This window comes from Meleagris gallopavo, chromosome 2 (assembly GCF_905368555.1).
Source record: "Meleagris gallopavo chromosome 2, MGAL_WU_HG_1.1, whole genome shotgun sequence".
Lineage (NCBI taxonomy): Eukaryota > Metazoa > Chordata > Aves > Galliformes > Phasianidae > Meleagris > Meleagris gallopavo.
The window spans coordinates 30,679,177-30,706,367 of NC_139405.1; the positions used below are offsets into that span (position 1 = coordinate 30,679,177).

Genomic DNA, 27,191 nt, shown 5'->3' on the forward strand with positions numbered 1-27,191 from the left:
GACTCCAATAACATTATTTCTCTGATAGACTAAACTGGTCTCAGTGCACTTAAAAAAAATATTAAAATTGAGTGGCAATTTCTCTGTTTTACGACTCTGAATCCATTTTTTCTTAAAGCCCGCTCCGCTCCACTCCACCTTCTAAATTTCTCTAATTACATGCTAGAAAGAGGTTAAGAATCCCAGTGGAACTCAGTTAAGTTCCTTCTTCCTATTGTATGACATGTATGAAGCTTATATTGCTTGTGACTCCACAATAACACAAGCTAGAACACCCACAAGAGGAACTGGGTAAGTTTAGGAAGTAGGAATCCAACAGAGGCAACCTGAAAGCACTAGGTATTGTTGGCAGCATCCGGTGATCTCTATTCTCAGAAGTAGCTTGGAGAGGTGCACTTTGTTATTAGGAGCATGTAACTACTTCACTGCAGTCTACTGTAACCATACGATTCCATTCTGACTGCAGGTTTTTTAGAATTACTTTTTTATAATTCTAGACATGGGAAAGCACAGTTTAATCCCCAGTTCTAATCTTGTTCTCACGGCTAGAAGAAAAATAACTGTATCCTACTTACAGCTATTCAAAAATAACATCTGTTACAGGAGGGATACACTTTTTGCCTCTGTTTTCACCTGAAGCTGAAGGAATAGTAGCTGCTGCAGACACCTAAAACTGTCAACATTCAGTTTGATTGCCAGGCTCCTGTGCATTCCTCTCCTCACATATCACATGCAGCCCTGAAGCAAGCTACACACATTCAAAAAAGCAATGTTATAGGCATAGAAATTTCAGACTCATTTGAAGCATTTCAGCTAATCAAAGTAATATAAAGTCTGGAGGCAGAGGAAAGAAATTCTTCTACAATAGTCCTGTTTCCAATTTGCAAGGAACAATATTTTATAAATCTAACATACTGGACCTCATTGAAAGAAAATGAATTTAAAAACAAACAAAACACTTACTGTGGTTGCATTTGCTGAGGTAATCCAACAGGAGGCTTCTGCTTGATGGTGAATGCCATCTGAGTCATAGGGCCAGCCTTCGGTGGGACCTGCACCTTCTGGGAGAAGGCCTGCTGGGCAGCCTGCTGGGGTATGGGCCACGGGGGAACAACAGGGCTCCGGCCTCCAGTGGAAGACGTGTCTTGCATGACTGTATCCTCACAGGAATTGCCTTTTGTTCCTGGCTTACACACACAGAGCTGAGGCCGCAGACACATCCCTCCGTTTTGGCACGGTGGTGCACAGTTAGCTATAGAAAGACATTTTAAAATGCACCTGTGAAACAAAGAACAATGGAACATGCAAACCCACCCCGCAGTTAAAAAAATTTATATATAAATGTTAATCGAGTGAGACTGTAACATTGCTAAGCTCCACAGAAGCATACAAGTTTGTAGAGCTTTTATTGTCCTCCTACATAATATACGTGCAACATTTGAACAGCTTGAAAAAGCAAAATGGTGCAGATGTAATAAATAGGAAATATACAAGTTAAATCAATATAGCACTATTATAAAATCTGCCTGCTAGCAGTCTTCTGTACCCCTTCCCTGCATCCTGCTTCTCCATACGGTAACAACCAAATTGCATACTGATGGAAAAAAGAAGAATGCAGATTATAAAACTATACTGTTGATCCAAAGCTTGGATACATTCTGTTACTATTTAAAGTGATCTGAAGATCATTACAGCCAAATTACTGGTGATCAAAATGATATAAGAAGGCATGACGCAATTCAACCCTTCCACTGCTTCAACCACCCCAAAGCAAAGAAATCACCACTGCAATAACATTTAAAGATAAGAGATGCACAAGCTGTTCCCACAATGACATAATTACAACCAGGGGTGGTGTTCTTTGAAGAAAGACAGGTGTTTGAGATTGCCTTGAACTACACATTGCCCTATGTTCCTTGTTCCATCTGTGTAGAGGGATAACTCTCCTCAAAAGACAATTCACTTTCAGATACACGCCCTCAGATGGGATTAATTACACTGTCTGTATCACTCTATCCACTGACTATAGAGGGAATTTGAATAATTAACTTAGTCTCAACATTAGGCCTTGTTAAAACACAATTAGTTCAGTTCCATTTTGAATGAGCAAGAAATAGAGAAGAGGCAGATCTCACAGATGAAATGAAAAAAGCAACAAGAGCAGCTACTGATCGTATGTATGCAAAACACTGAAAATGTTTGCCTAAATTCAGGATTTATTTTAGATGGTTAATCTTAAAGTGTTATTCCGTTTAAAAATTTTTAAAATAACAAAAAATGGCAAAACAAAGACCTTTCCTTATTCAGTGGATACATTTTAATAGTAAAACACAATTTGAACTAAAATATTTATTAAATATAATTTTTCCATTTGTCCCCCCAGAGATGCTATTCAGTGAAGCACTTATGAGTAGATATACTGCTGAGCATACTTCTAATATTGGTAGCAGGAAATTATTGATTTTTTTTTTTTAAAGCTCAGACAAAACAATACGCCAGATCACCAAGTCTGCAGGTTTTACAGGCTTATCTGTATCATAAAATATAACACATGGTACTATACCATATTTCAGTATATCCAATTACATACCAATTTGGAGAAAAGTACACAGCACTGCTCCAAATAAACTAGAGCACTTTGCACTTCAATCAAGTTTCAACACATACCTTATGTACAAAAAGTACACATACAAGTTCACATATGAAAAAATTTGTTAGGATGGAAGTGCATTAATTCAGTGGGACTTAATTGTCAGCTAATAACATCATTTGATAGAAACATATCACATGTATCATCTGTACACATAGCAGTAGATTTGCCACAGATGTTGTGCTTTACATGGAGTTCTTCTCCCAGATAACGCCCCCTTCCATCTGTTGTTCAGCAGCCTATCTCCTCTTGAAGGCTGTTTGACTGAACTAGCTTAATTGCACATTCTGCATCCTCGGCCACAAAAAAAAAAAAGTAGTCATTCACTTATTTGTATTTCTGGTTACTTTAAAAAGCATGGATTGTGTCTTTGACTGCCAGAAGGCTGAAGAAAATTTTCACTGAGAACTTCAGAAGGGATTTACAACAAACATATGTTGTTATACATAAGCCAACTCTTCCTTGCTTCTTGCCTTTAAGACCCAGATTTTGCTAGGCATACAAGAAATTCACACCACTGAAATGGATTATGTGTTTGGAAAATAGATTCTGGGACTCTAAATTGTGAAGGAATAGAGAAAAACCTGAATTTGTTATGAGCTACCATTGAATACCAACCGCTAAAAAATACTGCAAAAACGGAGAGATATCTAACTGCCCTAAGCACCATGATGCACCAGAAATCTGAAGAAGTTACAGGCTAGATTGACTGCAACATTACCATAACTTGGAACCATGTATCAACTGAACAATGCCTAAGCCTACAACACTTACTGGACTTCCCTTATTCTAATCCTCCTTGACTTGTTAAAATTAAGTATTTTCAGAAGAACTAAAGATCAAAGATCACAAGACCCCTCTGAAAGATTTTTAAACATGGAAAAAACAAAGCACACGTTCAAAATGACCTTTTCAAAATCCTTTTTAACACGGTTCTGTAAATAGGATACCTGTATTTTTAGTTACATACAACTACAGGCAAATCAGGTCACTCCAACACACCTCTTCCATGACTAAATAGGAACTCTCATTTCAGTATTGCTCTAAAAAAAGAAAGAAAAGTAAATGAATCTCATCACCGCGAGGACAGAGCACACAAGATCTTGTTACTTCTGGGCAACTGGTCTCAGTGCTACTCCTAAGGTCCAGCTGGAAAGGAAGCATCTCCTACTTGATGAAACAGAAGAACATCTGCCTCAGCAACTCTTCTCTCTATTGCATGCAAACCATTGAATACAGGCTGCTAATACAGAAAACAAACCAAACAACAATCTGCATTGCGTTTTGAGTTGTCGAAAAATAATCTGACAGTTTCTTTATGTGACTTCGTCTTCCTGTCTGGATAGAATCACACTACCAGACAGTGACAACATACAACCATAGTTTCAAACAGAAATAACCAAGTAATACAAATCTAGGAGGTGCAGGTGGCTCAGAAATGTTCATTAAGAACACTGCCCACATAACCAGCGATAGGACTACAGGGAATGACCTCAAGTTGTGCCAGAGGAGGTTCAAGTCGGATGTTAGGAAAAGCTTCTTCTCCAAAGGAGTGGTGAGGCAGTGGCACAGGCTTCCCAGGGAAGCAGTGGAGTCACCGTTCCTAAGGTGTTCAAGAAACATTTATATGCTGTACTGAAGAACAGGGTGTAACAGGGAAATATTGGTGGTAGGCAGATGGTTGGACTAGATGACCTTGGAGGTCTTTTCCAACCTTGATGATGTGACGATTCTGTGAATAATTCCTCACTGACATCATTATGATAAAAGACTTTGAAGAGACTCCAAGAGCAGAGCAGTGACTCAGACACCTTTGTCATCCTGTAGTAACAGCATAAAGATCACAGTGAAATAATTTTGGCACAATCTGGAGTGCTTTAGAAAGAAATAACAATCTTCTGCAAAAGATTTAGAAGTCTCATTTTTACAACATGAAAAAGCATTCATATTTTAAGTATATTTACTGAGATTTATAGACTTCCATCTATATTGACCTAGAGGCTTCTCAACAAGTTATTTCAAGAATAGAAATCAAACACAAAATTAAGCTCAAAAGACCATTCCAAAAAGGTAGAAGGAAATATCTGATCTCCTAGGACACCAATCACAGTTGTGTATTTCCTAATTTAAAGTAAAATAATAATTCATGCACGCACAGAAGAGAGCACTGAGAAAACAGCAGCTCTTTTCCCTGTTGTTAGGAACCAACCTATGCTTCAAAAACCTAAAAAGTCTTCAGCTTCCACTTATCAAAGTGAATCTAATAAGGTCACAGTGAATTTTGAACTACGCAGACAAAAATACAGCCTGTTTTGAAATTACTTTTTTTTTTTTTTTACCCTGACTGGAAGCTTGTTACTTCGCTTACAGCAACATAAACCCAGAAGGTTCCTCAAATTTATGTATAAAGCATACAAAGCTCCACAGGACAAACTGCATTGCTCCATCAACAAAACGAGGATCAGCAGCTCCAGCAAATGTTAAGAGATGCAGTCTGTCTCAAGATACGCAACCAGTGACAGCAGGCTGAAAAACTGACCCATGACATCTTCACAACAATCCACCCTTCGGCTGAAGTTCATTAATGTTGTATAACAGATCACAAAATGGGATACGAGATCACGGTTTTCGGAAAGAATTAAATGAGCTTTTAATTGATACAATGCAGAAGTTTATTTTTAAAAAGGTCAAAACAGCTGCCATGTGCCAAATGTATGACCTAATCACTTTGTTTTAAGACAACAATAATGGCACATTTAACTTAAAACACCCTTATTTTCCACAGAGCTAAGCTTGAAAAAACTGGTGCTTGGAAAAAGTTGATCATGGAAAAAAAAAATATATAACGGGTGGATACACCTCTGTTAAAGGTGGTGGATTTTGTGACATGACTGCAAATTCAAAATGAAGCTCAGTAAGGATGCAAGTAATGAGATTAGCCTTAGAGAGTGAGATCAAAGACGGCTTTATTTAGTTCAGCCTTCTCTCCCATTATTAACATAGATACTTAAGAATGGGTATAAAAACCTGGGTGAGAGATAACATTTTGTACCATTACAGCCTTAAAAAAAATTAGACAACTTCTGAGTAGGAGTACTGTTTGCATATTTAATAGCTCTCAACAGAGCTTTCCATTAGGAGTTCACCGATCTGTTTTCCAAACTAAAACTTCTTTTGCCAAGGAAGTTGGCCAGTTGGGAAGACTGGGCACATACAACATAACAAACCTTCCCCTGCTTTCCAAAGGAGTGATTTCATAAAGGAACATGAACCTCCTTTGGGTTATTTTTCATAGGAGTTAAATAAAGGAAGTTTGTCCCATAAGCAGCAGAATTAGTTGGAATGTCAGGAAGCAGGTCTGTACTTCTTCTACCCCCACTGCAGTAAGCCTCATCTCCCTAAAATGGCACGGTTGCAATATATCCATTCCACTCCCACATGGATGGATTTGTTACAAGCCATCACAGTTCCCTGAACAAAACTCTAACCCATCTTTGCATTTCATTATTGTCTTTGATATACCATTGCAAATGAACTACCACAACAGTGATGGCAAAACTTGAATTAGGGATGTGAAGTCCAAGGAATTGTTCATCAAAAATAGAGTGTCCTATCCATCCCTGACGGGATGAAGTTGTTCCACTTTTCTCCCATAGCACAAAGAGTGCTATGCAAATATAAACCAAGTCTAAGTTATGAGCTGTAACTAAGTTCATCAGCTAGCAAGTTGTTTGAGTTAGTACAGATGCAGGTGAACTGCGAAAAATTATGAAAGTCTTACACCTCAAGCAGTTCAGCAATAAAATGTCAAATGACATTCAGAGTAGATAAATGTGAAACAAGCATATGGGGGGGAAAAGCAATTCTAAATTCACAAGAGATTACTGAAGACCACTACCATTCTGAAACAAGTTACTGTCAGCAGTTCCGTAAAGACATCAGTTCATTACTCAGTCACAATGGAAGAAAAAAAAAAGAAAATAATGAAACAAAAAAATTCCACAAGCATTACAAACTACTAGAAAAGGAATTAAGAACACCACCACAGAACAGCATTACAAGGCCCCTCTCTACACACATACCCATAGCTCACCTGCACCTGGGCTGATGCAAATCATTCTGTTCCTTTCATTTTGGAAAGGATTTCCTGACATGAGTCCAGAAAACAACAAGGGGGGCTGTGATGATCAAAGGCAGGAAATCACCTTTTTGTATGTCATGCCTAAACAGAACTCTAGAACTTCTCAGTACAGAAGCCTTGAACAAGCAAGCAAAAGGCTGCAAATTTATAGGTAGGGAAGAAAAAGCAAACAGAACATCACCTCTTAATGTACCAAGTAGGAACAGCTGTTGGGAGGTTGAAACACTAACCTCACACCTGTGGCAGAGAGGGAGTAATTAACCCAGGGTATCATTGCTTTGAAAGTCCCTGAACCACAAGACACTGCAAAGCAGTTTTCTGTAAAACTATCTCAACATGCTGACCCTTTTAATGTATCTTGCCCTACAGAACTACTGCTCACCACTGTCAACAGACTAGGTTAGATAGGCACTCACCAGACCTAATCTGGCTGTATTTATGCCATTCTTTGACAAAAGCAATCACAGAACAACAATGCTGCCCTTACGACTTAGAAGATCCTTCCAACACATCTCTATACAGATTTGGGACTTATTTACATGTACATAGGTCATTCTCAAAGTAACGCCCCCTATTTATTTCAGTGGAAACTACAACAGACATGAAGAGCACAATAACAGTCTGATTGAGCACAGTTGCAGCCACAAATCACTCTTTTTCAACATAGTCACCACACCATTAGCCATGCATTTTCACCAGCAGCGATCAAGAGCCTGCATGCTGTACTCAAAAATCTGAGCCAGTGGAGATGACCCTCTGTTCACAACTGCTATGATGACACAGTTTCTAGGAAAATGTTGCCCATGCAGTCCATCATTCATCAGCCCAAGCAGATGGAAGTCAGAATGTGTCAAACCCTGACTATGAGGTGGGTGTGGTAGGACAGTCCAGTCAAGACTGGCAATGTGCTCCACTGTTTTCAAGTTGGTATGGGGTCTGGCGTTATGGTGCTGCAAGAGAAAGGTTGACTTCTTCTCTGGTCTGACTGTGCAAGCTCAAGCCTTCAACTTAGTCAGCACTGTGATACAGCAGTCAGAATTGATGGTTTGTCTGGGTTTCAGGATATCCACAAGGATCACCTCCTTTCCTATCCCAAAAGACATCACACATCACTCACTGAGGGCTGTCTCATGAACTTTCTCATCAGTGGGGAATTAACATGTCATCACTCCACAGATCACTGTTTTGACTCCGGCTCCTAATGGTGGCACCATGTCTTGTCACCAGTAATGATGCAAGCAATCCAGGAAACTGTCACCTTCAGCTTCGATTCAGTAAATCCTGACAAACTTGCACATGGTGCTTTTTCTGATCCTGTGTGAGCACTCTTAGGACACACCTGGTGCAAACTTGGTGATATTCCAGTGTTGTCACCATTGCTTCCAAGATATTGAAACAGATCAAGATCATTAAGCTCATTGCTTTGATTTTACATTAATTTACATTCACTTTCTCCAAACAATAACATCTCACTTATATCCTTGCATCTCCTGATCGTATGGAGAACTGAAATTTATAGAAAAGTATTTTTAAATGAGAAATTCATAAGAAAGTTTAAATGGTGCCAAAAAAAAATTCATGCACCACTGGACTTCTTGCCTCAGTTCTACCTTTAAGCACCTCTTCTGTCAAACAGGTGCTGTTGGTTTATACTTAAATCACCACAAACATTTACCATATCTCCTAAACTCTAATGCTTTGATATTTACGCTACAATGAACAGTTGCGAGCTGTGTTATTTATAACCAGCCCATCCAATAGAACCTTTCTATTTGAATAGAGATTTCAATAGAGGGTGTTTTTCCCTTTCAACCACACATAACCAAGCACCAGTTTGGTTGTCAAGAGAATGTGCTGACTTCCAACAATTTCCACCACTGCAAATGTTGGTGCTGTATATATAGCTATCCATACTGCCAGTGAAATATTGCTAATCCTTTATAACAACCTCAGCCTATGTTGTTAACTGTTATCTTTCACAGGAATGCGTAAAGCCTGTCAGACAAAATATATGCTAGAGGACAATAACAGAAAACAGTCATTGGAATGAGGCTTAGAAGTGTGTGAATGCTTCAGATTCCAGTATAAAATAGTCAAGAAACAATGCATGTATCAAGTCTACATAAAAGGGAAAAGCAACACTAACATGAATATGCCTGTGCTTAGAGCAGCAATTCCAAGTTCTGCTACGTTCAGCATGGGAACAGACTATTAAGGGCATAGCAAGTACTGTCTTCATTAATCAAGATTTCTATTCCTCAAGCACAGAGAAAAATAAAATCTAAGTATATTTTGGTTGAGTGAGCATCCTAAACTAAATCTGTGATACAAAGGCACCTCCAGCTCCTGCTGTGTTGAAAGACAGAGCGATGATTCCCCACCAATACCGAAAGAAAAGGAGAAAGGCCTCTTTTCTCTTGAGAGGCTACGAGCTGGGGATTCTGAATGGGAAGAGGCACCCTGCACCAGTTCCCTCAGAGAAATCTGAATACAGTGCCGATATCCTAGAGAAGGGCAAAGTTTACAATGGCTTCCTGTTCCCAGTTGCCCTACTGAGTAGCTCACCACTTACTTTTAGACTTTTATACTGGATGCCACATCTTACATCTTTGAAAGCAATATATATGTCAGGAATAAGGAAGCAACACAGGTTTAGGATTTCTTGTCTCCGAACTGAAGAAACATTTAGTGCTCACCATCGAGTACTTTTCGGGGGATCCAGTTCTCCATCTAAGTAACTCTCTCCAGATGGTTTTCAACAACTGAATTCTACCAGAAGTATATCTAATACCTCTACACAGTTATTCAGGATGGAGAGATAAATTAGCGACCAAGGGTGAGACAACAGCGTTGTAAAACAATCCCATAGGAAGTTAAAGTTACTTCATGTCATTTCTGCTGGTTCTTTAGCTCCAAAAGAGACTGCATGATCTATATATGATTAATGGAAGAAATATTATGACCATCTGTGTCTTCCTACACAGGAAATTTGTTCTTATCACAACTACATGGTCTTAGGGAATTCTTTCCCTAAATATACTTCAAAGGAAATCATGCATCATGAAGGAATTCACTGGTCCACTTCAAACATCTGATGCATTCCTATGTTGACATGGACGACTACCATAAATATGACCTCCAAGAAAGGGGGGAAACACACAGACAACAACAACAACAGCCTTTGTCACACAGTTTTTAAAAAATAATAATAAAAATAGTTGCTCTGCCAGCACAATGAGCACATAGCACACTTGATTATTTTCCTACCTATCTTCATATGCTATAATAGATCAGAATTTAATGTCAACTATACTCAAATATTTCAAAAATCTAACTTCAGCAGAAGGCCATTATTTTAACAGTCATAAGAACATAACGTGCTAGTTGATATTGGCATTTTCACTCATGTATTTACTGGAGTTCGTGCAGTCTAACTTAATTATTTGTACTATGTAATCTGTGAGACAATTTTTTAGTATTAAATATTTGTGATCAGAATTATACATATTCTGATATTACAAACAATTAAGATTCTCACATGCTACACATCCTTCTTTCTCACCATTATAAATGAAATAAAACACTACAGAATGGACCAGAAAGTCCATTTTATGTGCTGGTCTTGCTTGCTAGAGCAGTTAATGCTGAATTCTGCAATCCTTTTAATTCTTTTAACCTTGCTCATTACATTGTTTATTCATTTTGTTACAAAATACTTAGTAAGAAATACACAGGAAACTAAACAAACTAATAGAAATTCAATAAAACAATTGAAAAATTTTAACTGGATGCAGGATTCGGACAACTGAAACATTACAGAAAAGAAATACCAAAGACTATTAATCATAAAAAAGTAATTTATATGCTAAGAACAATGAAGTTTTTCTAAGCCCAACCAATCCTTAATAAGAGTATATTATGCAGTTGACCTTCTTCTCAAATCCAGGCCTAAACTGCCATCTAGAGATGATTAAAAACTGATTGGAATTCGGAAAAAAGCAAGCCTTGATACAGGACACAAATCAATCTCCTCTATTAGTGAGCAGCTCTCTGAAACTCTGCACTGATGCAGAGATGACTACCTGCTTGTCACATGAGAACATAACTTACCAGAACTATTTGAAGCTCCATATTTAAATGAATATCTTGTCTTGTGAAGACGTGAAATCCTTGATCCCCTGTGCACAGTAAGAAATGCAGAGAGAGACCTGGAGTTTTGCATTCTTTCTGTAGTCAGTGGGGAAGATCCGCTTTCTGGGAATAAACTAAACTACACAAGGGAAATACTGTTGCTTCTAAAAGCAGAAAAACCCAAACCCAGCCCCAGCTCTAGTCCATACTAATTACTGATCAGACTCACCTGGCAACATGAACCACCCACAGTCCCCTAAGGCTCTGCACTGCAATAATTAAACAAGGACTCAGCTGAGGGTGGTCTGTGCCCTTCTCCATCCACACTAATTAACTCCCTCACTCCCAGACAGCCTGAACCTGCTTCAAGGAAGTATCTGTCTCCAACAAGTTGCATTTCACAGTGAAGCTGCAAATAAAGTAATCTCCAGAAGTGCTGTACTCAACTCTCCCAAAGCTCCAAGGGGTGCAGTACCCCATACCTTGCTACACCCACCCCTTTCCAATGGCCAGAAGACATGCTGACATCAACAGCGTATGTGTTTGGCTGTACTCTCACCTGCACTGGTCCCTTCCAACCCTGGCCATTCTGTGATTCTGTGAGAGGCACAGGAGAAGGCACCCCACTGCCACCTCCTTCCCTTCTGCACTGCCAAGAGGAGCAGCCATACAGACAGGAGTGCCACCATCTGGGACATGGCACAGCAGAGGCACACATGCTGAACAGCAGAAACAGCCCCAGGGCTGCATCTTGTGAGGGGCCACTGGGTACTGAAGGAGTTGTTTCACTGCCAGATGTTGTGCCTGCATCAGGTAGAGCCCCGAAAACTTTGAGGACACAGCTAATGTACTTTGCCTCATACTGGTGTTCATTCCAAGAGACCAGAATACAGCAAAATAAAACACTAAATCCTGAAACACATACACCATGGGCTTCAGCTCTTCATGACCAAGGGTTCCAGTCCATAGATCCACTCTTCTTAGCATACGCTGCTTGCTCATATAGGCAAAGCCAATGATAACAAGAATATGGATCCTCTATCTCAGCTTCCAAGGAGGGTGAAAACATTATTGAGGACTGATGAGGGCCGACCACCCATAAAAGCCAGGTTATTCCTTTCATGAAAAATTTAAAAGTTATACTTACGTGTCACAGTAGCAACCCACAGCAGAGGCAAAACCGAGCCACAGAAGCAATGGCTTTCAGTTTTTCAGTTTCAGAGTTTTTAAAAGCAACATTAAGGACCAGATTAAAAGGGTGAGTTAAGTGAGGTCAAGGTAGTTACGTCTCTTTAAAATGCAAACATTTCATTTTGATTTAGAGATAGTTTGAAGAAGACTGATACAGCTTTTACTGAGATGATCTCAATGTGAAGAAAAAAAAACATTTGTTAGGAGCACGTTATAGTCAGGCTTTGTATACACAATGTAAATAAACAGAGCTTGGTAAAGCTCTAAGCCATCAAACAGATGAATAACAAGCCTTGGGAAACATTTATGACCAGAAGCCCTTCAAGGAGCACAGCTGCAAACATTTGAAGTGAAGTACCGTCCTCCTGGATACCACCATTTCTCAGAGCTGCGCTGAAGGCAGAGAGAGAAGAGATACTAAGCAACCAACACAAAAACATTTAGTAGCACACAGTTTTACATCCACGTATGCTACTAAGTTTCCAAGTCTGGATCCCAGCCCCAGATCAGAACAAGACCTAAGCACACAACCTTTCCTTCACCTCCCCCAAGACAACTCCAGAGCACAATCTGGAAGCAGCCTCAGGTGTGCTCTACACAAGCCTGGCAAAGGCAGGCATCCACAGCACCAGTTACATCATCAAGTGCCCTTGTCCTGAAGGAGCTGCAGCTCACCCAACAGTAGCCACAGGCATAGCACTGAGGTTTTGGGGACTGGACAGCTCAAACCATAATGGCAATACGCAACTGGAGGCCACACAGATTTGGGAACTGAATAAAGTGGACCTTCTTCAGAGCAAGCTGGTCTTCTTCTGCAGCAGAAAGACCACTTTCTGAAAAAGAAATTAAATCTTATTCAGCACTTTTATTTAACATGGAGTCTGGAAAATTTTCAAAAGAAAGGAGAATAAACACAATAATCTTTCAAAATTGAAAAGAAAACGGATTGCCTTTTCTGATGATCTTTCAGTGTGTCTGGGCAGCTGACAAGGGAAAAACTTCATAGCCCAGTTCAGAAAAATCTCACCCAGATCCAACTCCCAAGCCCTCACTTTGCACCCATCTACAGAAAACATGCACACACATATACAGCACTCTGAGGTAACAAAGATGAGTCTTCTCTCTTCTTTCTTAATCCATGAGGATAGAGCATGTGAATTCTGCATCCAAGCAGATTCTCTCTATATTAAATACGCTTTAAGTATGACCTTGCTAGGTTCACTTTCTCACTCATTTGCACTGTGAGCCCTCCTTACACTTCTGCAGGAAGTTCACATTTCAGCATTCCTGTAACAACCAGCTCTCCCTCCTACTACCATTTGTTAATTTGCCTGATGATGTTAGCAAAAGTTACAATTCCTCCAGGCAATTCTACTTACTTTTTTTTTTTTAACTATCCAGTTTACACTGAGTACACATTCTATATTAATGCTCCCAACAAAATATATACACACTTCAGAAAATGTTTACTATTAAAACAAGGTGGTCCATTAAATCATTTTTTTGGAGACATCAGATCCTGTGTACAATGAGCAATTTCTTTCTTGACTTCCCAACATGTAAATAAGTCCTTTGTAATCATTATGATCAAGCAGAGGAGCCTAATTTGTAGGAAGCAATATTAACTAATACAAATTTAGTAGCAAGTAACTAAGTAGGAGACAAAGGCTTCCAACAGGATAAGAAAGCATATGAAAGATAGGATTTCCAGCTTATATCTTCCAATCAATGGTTGGTTATAACTTGTCCAAGGTCACATTTAACCTACAGTTTAGTTTCCACAAATGAAACAAATAACGTTAAACCCACATTCCAGGCTTCATTTGCCTTGCAGCCACGTTAGAAAGCTAATTAACATCTGTACGATGTTCTGGTAGCACAACAAGTACTAACAAAGCACAATGTCTCCAGCTCTGGTGGTATCTTGTAATTGCTCTTGCACAGATCATATTTTCTGATAACGATGACTGTAAGACAATCTGTCATAAACATTTCCACGTGCTTATAATATTCCAAGGTGTTTATTGCTGTGGTTGAGCCTTTGCCACCTTTGTCTTTACCCAAAGGTAGATGTGCCAAACATTGCCAAAAGATTTATGAAGGTTTGAAGTCATTTTCCCAGCACAAAGCAGCTCTGAATATTTTCAAGGCTGAAGTCCATGATTTCAAATCAGAATTATGCAGTTCTTCACAAGAGAAGTAACACCAAGTTTGAAAAAAAGTTAAGATAAAACTTGACAGTGTAAAACTGAAATGTTAAGCACAGTGTGGAAAACGCCTACATGCCTGTGACTGGATATGAGAGCCACTCTCCTGCAGGTAGCAAACAGGAACACAAAAGTTCACTTCCTGAGGACAGACTGAAGTACTTGAAAGACAACATGAGCACGGTCAACATAACTGGCAATTCAGCTTCCATTTAAAGTTTACAGAGGACTTTGAAAAGTAAACTCTTCTCCTCTGTCCATAGGGTGCCCTATGATCTGCACAGAATATTTGAAATTTGCTCCCTTAGGAAAACACATTACAGTTATCACTGTATGCGGCCAGGCTGCTGCTGGTCTGGGACAGGAGTCAGCCAAGCAAGGAACAGCCCCAACCCCAGGTGTAACAAACAGACCATGAGTATCTCCACCAGCACAGGAAGGAGGGAAAGGCTAACAAAGCCTGCAAGACCATGCCTCTCCTCTTCCACCCCTGCTTCTGCAGGTTACAGGCAGGCTTATTGCCACAGGTGCAGCATAGTAGAAACACATGGCGCTTGCTGCAGCCTGGGGTTACACCTGAGCTCATAACTCTTGTGATCAGAGCTGGCTCTCAGCACTCTGGTTCTGGAAGCATGATGCAGACAAATGGAAGTTGGCTCTGGAAAGAGGCAGTATGGGCCTGGGGTTTATTAGCTCAGGCTTTGCACCATGCAAAAGAATATAAGCTGGCCCTAGAGGCCAAATAGCTTATTAAAGCGATACTGAGCCCGAGCTAATAAATGCTGACAGGTCAGAACTGACTCCGCATGACTCAGCTCAGGTGTGCCTGCATCTGTGGTACAACTAGAAGAGTCCATTCCAAAACTGACAGTTCTCTATCCAACCTCAAAAATCACTTATCCCTATAGGAAATGAAGGAGTTAACAGCTTTTCTCTAATAGGGTTTCTGTTCTTCTGAAAGAACCACTCAAGAAAAGGAGGTATCTGGCTTTACAACTGAGACTCATCTTCCACAGCTCAACCAAGTTAATGCTGTCTCCTAGTTTTCTTAAGTTACAAAATCATACAGTTTCAAGACATTCAGTGCTTCACTCAGCTTGCCAGAAAGGTACAATGAAAATCCAGGCCAAGTGCGCGATGCTGCTGCTGGGAGGCATCAGAGCAGGCAGCAAGAATATTTAATGCAAAGGAGAGACCAATACTAGAGACAATATGAGAAAGATCCCCCAAACCCCATCATCCTTTCCTTTAACTCTCTCTGCTAATCCATTCCTCCAATAACTGTGTGAATAGATCAAGTAACTCACAGGTTTAAATGAGATTCTTCAGGGCTATCCCATAACAACCCAAGTGCCTGGCTTAGTCTGTACTGAAGGACCAAAGAATGGAAATGAGTTTAAAAAGAAGACAAAAAGAATAGCTGAACGATGATGGGGGAGGTTGAAAAGATGGAATGCAACCAAGAAAAGGCACAGAAAACTACTTCGTTTATTAAGCAGAGCTTGAAAGTTATCTGCACTGAAGTTACCTGCAAAGAAAAGTTACTGGAAGACAGAAAGAGTGAATCCAAGCCACAAAAAGGAACATTTTTTGCCCAACATTACTAAGGCTGAAGTGCTTGAGAGCAGCATTGAAATTCTGAAAAGTCAGAAACTAAACTGCCATCTCGTGAAGTTACACCTTCCCCACTTCGGTTTGCCATTGAATCAAGATACGCAGGCTCCGTGCTCAGCCCCAAAGCCACGCCGTGAGCAACGTAGGCTGCAGGAAACCATTCCGCTACTTTCACGTGCAGCAAGAGAGCCGAGGCAGCTCACCTAACCCTATCAGCAGTACTGCAAGTGTTCATTTAGACGACTGCCTTAAATGCACGTCTGAGTTGACCGGGGAATGAAGCAGCTCCGTCCTTATGAACCGCCATAAGGACACCGGCAACAGCAGCTCCGGCAGGTCGCAGTCACCTGACCTCTCTGAGCATTACAGATGCCGCTACTCCCTATTGTAAGAAATCCCACCCGGGGACAAACGTCCCCCACACGGGGGACTCCGCCGTCCCCCTCGCATCTCGACGACCGTTCCCTGCAGCTCCCCGTGGGGCAGAGGCGCGTACTGCGGAGCCGAGGGAGCGCTCCCACAGCCGCGCACCTCGCGGACACCCGCCGGGGCTTCCCGACCGGGGCTGCCGTTCCCTCCTCCGTAACCTCACGTGCCGCCCGCCTCCCTTAGGAGAGATTCTCCCCGTTCCGCACCAGACCGCGTCGCGCGGCCCCGACCCCCCGCAGTACTCACGTTTGATGCACCTTTGCGAGCCCGTGGCCTTGCTCCAGCCGTGGCAGCACTGCCCTCCGCAGACGTTCACCCTGCGGGAAGAGCAGAGAGGGACGACGGTCCGGAGGGGCCCTCATCGGCCGCCGGCCCCCACACGGCCGGGACGAGAGACAAAAGGGCGGGAAGAGCGGAAAGCCTCGAGGAGCCGGGACGGCCCGGGGGGGTGAACGCGGGGCCGCTCCTCGCCCGCTCGACGCCTCGGGTGCCTGAGAGGAGCGAGCGGGTAACGGCGCGAGGCGCCGCGAGCGGAGCGCGGCACAGCACGGCGAGCGGGGCACCTTACCCCGGTAGCGGCGGCAGCGGGTGCTTCTGGCGGGGCGGCGCGCCGCTGCTGTTGCCGTGGGGTCCCGGCGGAGGCTTGGGTCGCGGGCCGAAGCGGGCCGGCTTGGCGAAGGAGGAGGCGGCGGAGTTGGAATGGCTCTGCCCGACGGGGCCCAGGCGGAGCTGCACTCCCGCGCCTCCCGCTTTGCTCGTCCGCCGCGTGCGCTCCGCGGTGCCGTAGCGCGCGTTGAGCTGCACGTTAAAGGTGCGCTGCTGCTGCTGCTGCCCCGCGAGGAGGGCCGGGCGCTGCTGCCGGCTGCCGGCCGAGCCCGCCTGGCCGGGGTGCAGCACATAGGTGATCCTTCGCAGCCTGCCCTTCTCGGCGGCGGCGAGCGCCGGGGAGAGCAGCGCCCAGGCGCACAGAAGGAAGCCCCATCCGATCCGAGCCATCTCTGCGGCCGGAGCCCCCGCCAGCTTCGAGACCCCCGGCGCCCGGGGGGGAGGCGCGCGCGGCGGGGCGCGGGGCCGTCCTCCTCCCGCCGCCCCCAGCCCGCGCCGGGGCCGGGAAAGGAGAGCGCCCCGAGCCGCCCCCGCCCGCCCTGAGCCGCCCGCGGAGTTCAGCGTCCCGCGGAGCGGGAGCACATCGCTGGAGAACGGCGGCGGTGCGAGCGGCGGGCCGGTCAGGGAGGAGGAGGAGCGGAGGGCGGTAGCGACGCGGAGCAGATGCGAGCGGCGCCGGGCTCCGCGCGGTCTGTGAGCCGGCCCGGGCTGAAAAACGCCTTTAAGAGTCGTGCGGCGAGCGAGCGCGTGCGGGGGGAGGGAGGGGACGGCGAACGGGGGGAGGGAAGGGGCGCCGCGGCCCCGGTGCCGGCCCCGCGTTGGCCCCACCGTGACGTCAGGGGGCGCGGGGCCGGCGCCAGGTAGCGGCGCGGGGGGCGCCGCCGGTGCGGGCGCCTCGCGGATGGCGTAAGGGACGCGCGCGGGGCAGCGCACCTGGCGCGTTCGTGCGCGGGGCGGCGAGCGGCGGCAGCGCGGCCCCGGGGTAAGGGCCCGTCGGGGTCGGGCAGTGGTGTCGGGGAGCCGAGGCTGGAAGCCCCGAGGTGCTCTGTCGCTGCGCAGGTGGGAGAGCGCAAGGAAGGCACCGAGGCTTGCAAGAGGCCGGGCGCGCTCCTCTGCCCGCGCGGTCGGAGCCGGGGGCTGAGGACCACTCGGCAGAGAGCCTCGCGGCATCAGGGGCGCCGTTCTCTTTTGTTCGTTGTCGTTGTTGTTGTGTATTTCCTAAAGAACAAAACACAAACTCGGAGCGTGCCCCAGGAAGTAATGTGTAAGCAGAACTGCCTACGTTTATCGACAGCGTATCTTAACTGATGCCACCTTGTAGCGCTGTAAATAAAGTTTGCAGAATACCGTGAAGAGTCCATCTTTGAAAATACTCAGAATCTGATGCGTTTGAGTTCTTTCCCCACAAAATAAACCTCTCGGAGAATCAAACAGCTTGTGAATGCAGCAGCTTGGAATCCAGGTCTTCTTCCGCAGGTCCTCCTCTGCTCCTTTCCAGAGCTTTAAGGACACTGACCCTGCCTCCAAACCCATGAGATTTTCCTCTTAAACGCCATTGGCAGAGCCAGCACGGGGAGCAGGAGGGTTTCGCATTGACAGGATTCCAGGCAAAAGCCGGAGTTAAGAGCACAGCAGTCCCTTCCTCCTTAGTTCTCATCTATTTTAAACTGCTCTAAAATAGATGTTTTAAATAGATGAGAGATGGGAGCTCACTGTAGCCACAGCGTAAGGGAGCCACATCGACAACAAAGGCTCCTGCCTCAGTGCCTCAGTGCCCTGAGCTGTTTGAGGAGAAAATGGCACCGGGGGCTCAAAAATCCCCACGGGACTACAACAGAGCCTGAACTCCAGAGGTTCGGAAGGAAACCGAGATAAAGCTTAAAAGTAGATCCACCTTGAAAATAACTCAGAAATTAACTACTGAGACCGCTGCCTCCTCCCTTGGCGAACGCATGCATCTGCGGTGTTTTCTTTAACATCCTGATCAGCTGAACTCACACTTCCAAAGGATAGTTACTGTCAATCCTAGGCACGCTAAATATTTTTAGTGTTCAGGGAACAAAAAGATACCTTGAAACCAGAGAAGTGGTGAGAAGACTGAGTGAGCAGCGTGACACTGATGTGGCACTCGGGACTGTTGCTCTGCACAAGGCCGCTGTCCTTCAGAAGTTTTCCGGCATGAGATCACAACTACTTGTGTGGCTGGGGTTGTTGTACAGAGGGCAAAAGCTGCATCATTCCACAGCAGGAGCCAGTTGCTTTTAAGAAATGTGGGTTTTAAGTCACGTCACATAGAGGGCAAGGGCGGTGTATCACTGGCTACTGTACAACAAATGGTGAGGGACCGCAAGAGAAACAGATCCACAAAGGTGGATGCTTTGCAAAAAATGATCTAGGTTCAGAAACGTTACTGAAAAAATTCTAACTATTAGCTGAGATTAATTGGTTAAGATCAAGCCTTCCTCATAAATTCACATAGCAGATCAAACTTCGTCTTCTCTTTTTTTTTTTTTCCCCCCTCTTACAAGGAAATCCACATATTTCTTGTCTGTTTGGTTTTGGTCACTTTTTTTAACTTTGTTTCCTTCCCAGCTTTGGAAAGTTTAGGAGTTAGGGACCTGGTTTGGCTGCATTAACACACTGAGTTGACCACAGAAGTTCTAAGAGCTAAAAAGAGAACCTTGGTGAACTGCTGCTGCAGTCTAAAGCTCAGCTCAAATTTTTTTTAGCATATAGAAGTTCCTGCTTCCAAAGACCAAGACACACATCTAATCAGCACCAAATGGCTGGGTGCTGCCCTTTCAGAAACAAGCCAATAATTTACTACAGCTCCTTGAGCAAAGTGTATCTGCAAGACAGAAAACTCCTCTGGCTGCCTGCCACCTCCGAAAGAAAAGGCATCAATGGGCGTGCTATTAGATGCAGGAGTTAGCATCCTGCACCACCTGCCAGCTACACCACTTCTGTTCCTCTCCCCTTCTGATTTGCGTCTGAAGAGAAACATAGAGAAGGGTCCTCAGTCTGTACAGCTTGCACCAGAGAGGCTGTGCTTTGGGTGCTCTGTGGTGAGGGTTTGGCTGAGGTGGGCTGAGCTGGCTGGAACATCATGAGCTTGCTGATGACAGGATGGCAGGGTTAGACACTTAATGAACAAGAGAGACTTAATGAACAAGTGTGAGGGTGACAGTATCTGCAGTAAGAACCAAAATAATACTACTCAAACTAAAATGAGAGACTAAGCCACCATATACACTTGTTTCATTCTTATTACTTTGGGACCAGCTCCATGAGGTGTGTGCAGAAGCCTTCTGAACAAAGCTGGCAGCGCTCAAACCTTCACAATTCTTTCTCAGCAAACAAAGGGGACAGGACTGTGGCCTTGTATCTCACAGACTGTGGGCCTGGGACCCTGGTTTGCCAAGCCCTTAGCAGGAGGCTGCAGGGTATATGCATGCTATGTTGAGGGTGAAGTGACCTAAGCATGGCTGATCACAGACTTACATTTAGGCACTGGAATGCGTTGTCCAGGGAGGTGGTGGAGTCACCGACCCTGAAGGTGTTCAAGGAATGTTTGGACAATGTGTTGAGGGACATGGTTTAGTGAGAACTATTGGTGATTGGTGGATGTTTGGACGGGGTGATCCTGTGGGTCTTTTCCAACCTTGGTGATTCTATGATTCTATGATACGCAGCAGTGCCATAGCATCTTCCTGTGACCTGATGTCCAGGTTAGCCAGGCAGCAGCTGAACCATCAGAAGTTCCCAGTGTGTTGCACTAAAAGGCCAGCAAGAGGTCTTGGTGCTTGTCTACACCCACTGGTCAGGAGGCCTGCAAGGAAAGCGGAGTTGGGAGCTCATGATACATGTGAGGGTTTGACTTGTATGCTCTGACCAGCCCTAGTTATGGCTACAAAGCACTTTTACAGTAGCGAGGGCCCACAAGCTTCAATAATATTACTCCAAACTTTTGGGAAAAAGCAGACTCTACAATTTCTTGTGAACTGAAAATCAGCTGGCAATCGGTTTCCAGTGTATTCAAGTATCTGCAAAAAAGTCCCCGTATGTTGTAGGTTAAATTGTACCTTTAGCCACAGCTTCCTAGATGTATATGTTACTCTAATCAAGAAGGTATTTCTTTTGAATGAAAGTGAACAGCTTAACCTTACTGTCATCGGAGTAGGGAAAAGAATTAACTGACCTTTATTACATCACTAAAACGCACATGACTCTAAATACATAGATTAAGTAGATTTCCAGAGCAAGACCATGCTGATGGTAATACAACTTCTATGAAGTATTTTCTGTACAGAACTGTACCTTCCGGCCTTCAGGCAGAAACTGTGTTTACTCCATGGTCAGCAGTTCCTGAGTGCTACCACTCAGGACATATTAATGTTTCACAAAAAGTCCAGATTGCTTGGGCTTCATGTAGGCATTTACATTCACTTCTAAGGAACTCAAATGGTCAGACTCAGCGTGGACTAATGTGTGAAGCCTTGGAAAGAAGCGGCTTGACTTTGCTGAAGCCATTCACTGTTGGTGGCCCTCTTCCATGGCTCGTGAATCTGTAACGATAAATCCTTTTGTGTCTGAGGGCAACTCACATTATGTTACCTTGGGTAAACACTCTTATGCTTTCCTCTCCATCAACATGCTATCATAAATGCACCTTTGTAGCACCTTCCCCATCTCCTCCTCAGAAAGAAGTCTTCCTTTCCCCACTGGGATCATGGTTCTGTTGCATTAGACGCAGTACAAACATGCCAAGAGATGAATGATACCAGCTTTCCCAATTGGGAATCACAAGCACCTGAAGCAGACTAGCTTTTCAGAGATGAACGAGCTTTTATGATGAGACTTACGGCTTGCTCTGTATATGAATTCACATCTTGGAACAACATGGGTTCTGTGTGGGATTCGGTGTCTGAAGTGGTCAGATTAACACACAGGTAGTCCAGTGTGGATGGGAAAAGGAGACAGTCTAACGGTAGTCAAGGTACTGATCATCCTTCCCCTTAGACTACTTTCAAAAGAGGTTGCTATAAGGACTACTTTTTTTTTTTTTTTTTTTTTTTTTTTTTTTAAGGGGGGGGTGGGCATTAAGTCACAATGAAATTTGGATTCATTTTGGCAAAAATCTAATGCCAGTCTGTCACTATTGACCACTGCCATATCCAGCAAAATGCTGAAGGCAAGTAGGATTTGGCTTATTTTCAAGTTGCTGACATAACTGTCATACTAAAATTAGATGCACAGATTTGCATAGTCTTGAATTCCATTTTCCTGAACTAGCAGAAATCTCTACTGGGATATTTGGCAGTTTCACAGTTACCCTCACATAAAATAATTGATTCAGAAATACAAGATTTTTTTTCAAGATATGAAAATCTCCGTACTATGCTGTTACAATTATTTTCCCCCTCAGGGAAATAAATATTTCTTGTCTACAAAACAATTAAAATACCCATTGAACTTTTAAAATGTACTATTCCTCACAAATTACTTGTTTCTTTGAGCAATGCCCTGTACACTGAAAATAAATAAACTACAGAGGAAATTAGGTGGAAAGGACCATAAAACTGAAAAAATACATTTAACTATTTCACTTTACTTTCAGGAGAAGACATGTTTAAACTAACACATTCTTCACAAAAGCAAAGTAAATATTACAACTAATATTTGAAAACTCTCGCAGCATGGCTATGTCATATGCCAAGAACACTAACCTCTACAAAAATAAACTTTAGCAGTGGATCCTGGTTTTTCACTGTTACACTATATGCTGCTCAGATGTATGAAAGCTGAAGGAAAAAGCTTCATATTGGCAAAATAGAGCTCCTCCTGACTTGAATTAGCTTTGAAACGTCTTAAAGTTTTCGTAATTATACATAATCCAGGCAGACAAGCCCATCAGCATTAGTGGAAGGGATGAGAAGTACATGGAAGCAGTCTGAGACGAAGGAAAGAGGAGCCATGGTTGATGGGAAAAGCACCCATGACTGCAGCAGCTACTTAATGACGTCAAAGGTCACTGCCTGTGCTTAGCTTCCAGCAGGCCCCATCAGCTTGGGATGACCCTAGCTGGGCAGCCTGGGGCCCTGCTCTCTAGATCACAGAGAGAAAACAAGCCTTGCTCAGACTGCTGTGCTAAAAAGTAGAATCTGAGGTCGACAATTAGAGTAAACAACTGTTCAAAGACCAGCTAGGCACACAGAACAGCAGATTCTGGTTCTTTGGATTAAAAAAAGGGCAGAATACTACTTTTAATGATATACTTGGAGCAGCTTCCAGCCACACCAGTGTCAGAGGTTGTGAGTATGTGTATAGGTTCCTCTGTCTGCTGCTCTTTCAAAGTTTGTGGTGGAAGGTGGTGAAATGAAAATTACAAACTTAAAAAAAAAAAAAAAAAAAAAGGAGGTAGGGAGAAAAATGCTAGTCTTTCATTTCCATCACTTTTTCTCCAATAGTAAAAGGTGTCTGCAGAGGTGTTTAATGTCAGTCTGTAATGTGTCTGTCTGAGGTTTGCATCAGGATGCTTGGGCACTGACCCTGCTCTGAGGAGGAGTTAGCCAAAGGACCTCTGAGGAGTCTCAGTTACCCTCTGAGCATATGCCAAGTTGTGGCACTGTGCCTAACAACCTCAGGCAAAAACAGACAAAGCTTGTGCCCATTTTGGGTGGGATAGAAACCTGTTTCAGGAAAGTAGGCCTGCAGGGTAATGGTATGCAAGGCCCCCTGCTGCAGGCTGCAGTGGGGTAGGAACTTGTGAACTAGAGGAGACCAGAAGAGCTAGGTTATTCCAGAAAGGATGAATCAGATCCCAGTGAAAAGTTAAACACCTGGGCTTAAACGCAGTGCTGAGCACAGTCTGAACTGATCTTGCCACAAGGCTGGTTGTAACGCAAGCATACTGTAGAGAGGCAAGCTCAACCAGTACAAAGCTTTGTCTATATCAGAGAAGATTGAATGTGACCTGGTAACTAAGGGGCTCAGACAAGAAGGGCCTGGTAGGGGCTTAAAAACAATTAAAACATAGTTTACAACAGGACAAATGAAGGCGATGTGAATGACTTCTTTGAGCTCCTGTAGAGCTGCTGAACTGTAGCTGTCCCAAATAGCCTGCAAGACTCTGGGCTAAACAAAGGCATGAGGAGGTCAGAGGAAGCCAGTGACTTAAGTTGTCATCATACAAACCTTATGTTAGATTCCTAATGAAAGGTTTTTCTTCTTGAGGCAAGCTAAGCATACATAGCAGTAGCTCAGATGCTGCTACATTCCAGGGCAGAAGCAAGAAGTCCTGGGCTGGAGTGACATGGAGACAATGACAGAAGGACCTGCCTAGCAGTTTTCAGCAAGAAGGAGTGTGTTCATGTAAACTGCATGCACAACCCCACAAATAGGTGGAGCAGCAGCATAAAAAAGTGATCCAAAGGCTTCAATCTCAATGAGCTGCAAGCAGTGGAAAGACTTCTTACTGATTTTACTTGTCTTTGGATTGAAGAATGTAGATGAAGACTATGGAATGTAGAGTACTTCATGTGAAGGCTTTAACCTGCTTCAAAGTCTGTCGTGTCATGAGATCCTTTTTCCATTCCTTGGTGATAGGCAGTTTTGCAGCTTTTTGTTGGGCTCAGAGCATAGAGGCCGAATAAAGGATGAATATGAAAATGATAAGATTTGTATTCACCCTGGATTTAAAATAAAGTTTTATAATTTCCAGGTTGTTTTAAGCTTGCCATCGTAATTTGCTGTGATTCCCTAAAGCAGTAGCAGATGAATCTAAACAGTGCATGGCTTGTGGTCTGTCCGCAGCATGCCCACATCGTCCTGCTCTCAGACATTCCCGTGACGGCCAGCCAGTGAGTCACTCAACCACAGCTCCTCATTGCCAGCAAAGGGAGCTCACCTGACAGGCAGTCTTTCACTCCTCCCCTTGTTCACGCACTCACTCACTTCTGCCAGGGGGTTCCTCACCCCAGCACAGGCGGTGTCTCCGCAGAGCTGTACTGAAGGTCTCTTCAGAAGCCTCTTGCATGCAAATGCAGACCTGTGATACGTCTGGGGGCTGATTCACTAGAAAACACAGATTGACAGGGCAATGAAACATCACAAGCAGCAGTTAGGAACAGCATGCACAGAATCTCAGCTACACACATCTGCATTCCAATCTGGAAATAACTTGATGATGTGCCTCAGTGGTAAAAGGTCTGAGAGATTTTTGTTTGAATCACATGTAGCTGACTGCAAAGAGAAAAGCCATTCTCTTTACAGATTACAGTCATCCAGGAAAGCAGACATTCAGAGCAAATGCTCTTGGGTGATGTAGCCCTTTTTTCTCATTGTAGTTTTGTTGAGTTTTACTCAGCAGCACACAGTAAAAACCCTCTAGATTCAAGATCCATGCATAGATGAATTTGCTACCTTTGCTTAAAAGATAGCAAATAGCTTTTGTACTAAAGCTTACAGTTTTCAGGTTGGAAAAAAAAAAGTGTTTCTGTCTTTTTCTTTCAAAACAAGCATAGAACTTTCAGGGGGCACAGCTTTCACCTATCAGAGTATGTACAATCTTGAACTGAAAAGATGTAATCTGAAGAAAAAAGGAACAACAATATTTGTACAAAAGCTTCTCGTCTATTTCTGTTCTAAGCACATTGATGGCTATTGCTGACCTAAGATCAAGCAATTCCTATACTCCTTCTAAGCTGACTTACCTGCAGTGTCTCTTATTTTCTGTGAGGCCGTATCTATGGCTGACAATGATCTGTATTCTCCAAAATGGCAAGTTTGATGATTCCCAGTGAGGTAACTTGCAAGAGTTTTTCAAGCAGAGTTGATTTAACAGCAACTGCAATTGCGAAAATGAGACATTATGACTGCCAACTACTGAAACTGAGAGAAACCCACTCCAATAGAGAGAACGTGAACAAGGACCATATGTAAGTCCCTAGCATTGATCAGCAAAAACAATGGTGAGTTGGTTTTTTTTGAGTGTTCACCAGTTTTGCTTAAATACTATGTCACATTCTCAGGATCTATAAGAATCTTTTGTGATTCTTTACAGTACAGTTCATCAAATACTGGTATTTTCTTTTTCATCATTTAAAGCAGCGTTTGCAATCCATAACTGTACAGCTGTTCTTCAGCCAGTTCATCATCTTTTTTATCACATATCTTTCACAGTCTAGAATAGATTTCTACTGAATAACTTAGTCCTGCTCAAAGATAGGGCTGACACGTTGAATTCCTGCTACTTGTTGTTCTATTATTTTCAAACTGAATGTTGATGGAGATTTTTTTCTTAAATAATTCAAGTATTGTTTTTAGTGCAGAGAGGATCTAGGTGATGTGACAAGACAATCAGACTGAACAAAGTTGTTTTATAAAGCTACACAAAGATCTAGTTACTTTGAACAAAAGATCCACAACAACAGTTTAATTATTTCGTCATATTTGGAGGTAGGGTTTATAAAAAAAAAAAAAAGAAGCAGCTCCATATTCATAACTCATTTATTAGAAGTGTTTGTTTGGAATCTGCATCCAAATCTCATGTTATCTCTCTCTCTCTGTGACCCCCAAGGCAAGCAGTACATGAGGTTTACCTTCTGCTCTGTTCAGAAACTGGAGAGTTCTGCTTAATTTATGCATATTTTAGACTGCTGTAAAGAGCTCTGATCAGCAGCTTTGGTAAGTATGCTTCTCTCCTTTCTATTAGAACATGTTTGTACGGATTAGCTGAGGCTGAATTTGCATATAAAGAACCCCTCTTTAGCAAGTAGTTTTCTGGAATTTAGCTCTTTCCAAATGTTTCTACAGTAAAAATTTTGAAGCGCACTTAAGTGTTGTTTACAGACAGGTGGCTTATGATTCACATTAGGAATAAAACTCAAAAAAGTGTTTTGTCTGAATTCTCTGAGTTTTTCATGGAAAAGAACAGTGCTGAAAAGCTATAACAGATTCTCTGTTCCTCAAAGCAGGGAGCATTTTTTTATTATTATTATTGTTTGGTAAAAGTCTCCTGTAAATAGATGTGTAATGGTTTGTCTTAGGTATTGAAAAGAAGTCACTGTGACCACCTAGTTAAATGCTATATATATATGCTGAGCACTCCATTAGCTAGTTTTCACTAGTTTTAAAAGAAAGACGATTTAAGGCATCTTTTTCTTCTCTTGCTGTGTACTACTCTTCATCACATGTCAGCCCTTATCCTGTAACATGAAAGTTT

The 27,191-nt window shown here is 43.1% G+C and overlaps 1 protein-coding gene and 1 long non-coding RNA gene across 3 annotated transcripts in view; both read right to left on the reverse strand.

Moving 5' to 3' along the window:
* The window catches only part of LTBP1 (latent transforming growth factor beta binding protein 1), a 183,653-nt gene extending 165,978 nt beyond the window's left edge, over positions 1 to 17,675 (reverse strand). Inside the window, 3 exon segments of the mRNA XM_085219514.1 lie at positions 964 to 1,252; positions 16,610 to 16,680; positions 16,932 to 17,675. Coding sequence (XP_085075640.1) covers positions 964 to 1,252; positions 16,610 to 16,680; positions 16,932 to 17,359 — 788 coding nt within the window. The 5' untranslated portion in view covers positions 17,360 to 17,675.
* A 3,478-nt stretch (positions 17,676 to 21,153) lies between these two features.
* LOC104909634 (uncharacterized) overlaps positions 21,154 to 27,191 on the reverse strand; it is a 38,153-nt gene continuing 32,115 nt past the window's right edge. The window contains exons 6-8 of one of the 2 annotated variants that reach the window (XR_792476.4): positions 25,681 to 25,814; positions 24,164 to 25,042; positions 21,154 to 21,534 (exon numbers count right to left, since the gene is read on the reverse strand). This is a non-coding gene — a long non-coding RNA (uncharacterized LOC104909634). Of the gene's footprint in view, positions 25,043 to 25,680; positions 25,815 to 27,191 lie in introns of both variants that reach the window. The other variant, XR_014882094.1, reaches the window with a different exon arrangement.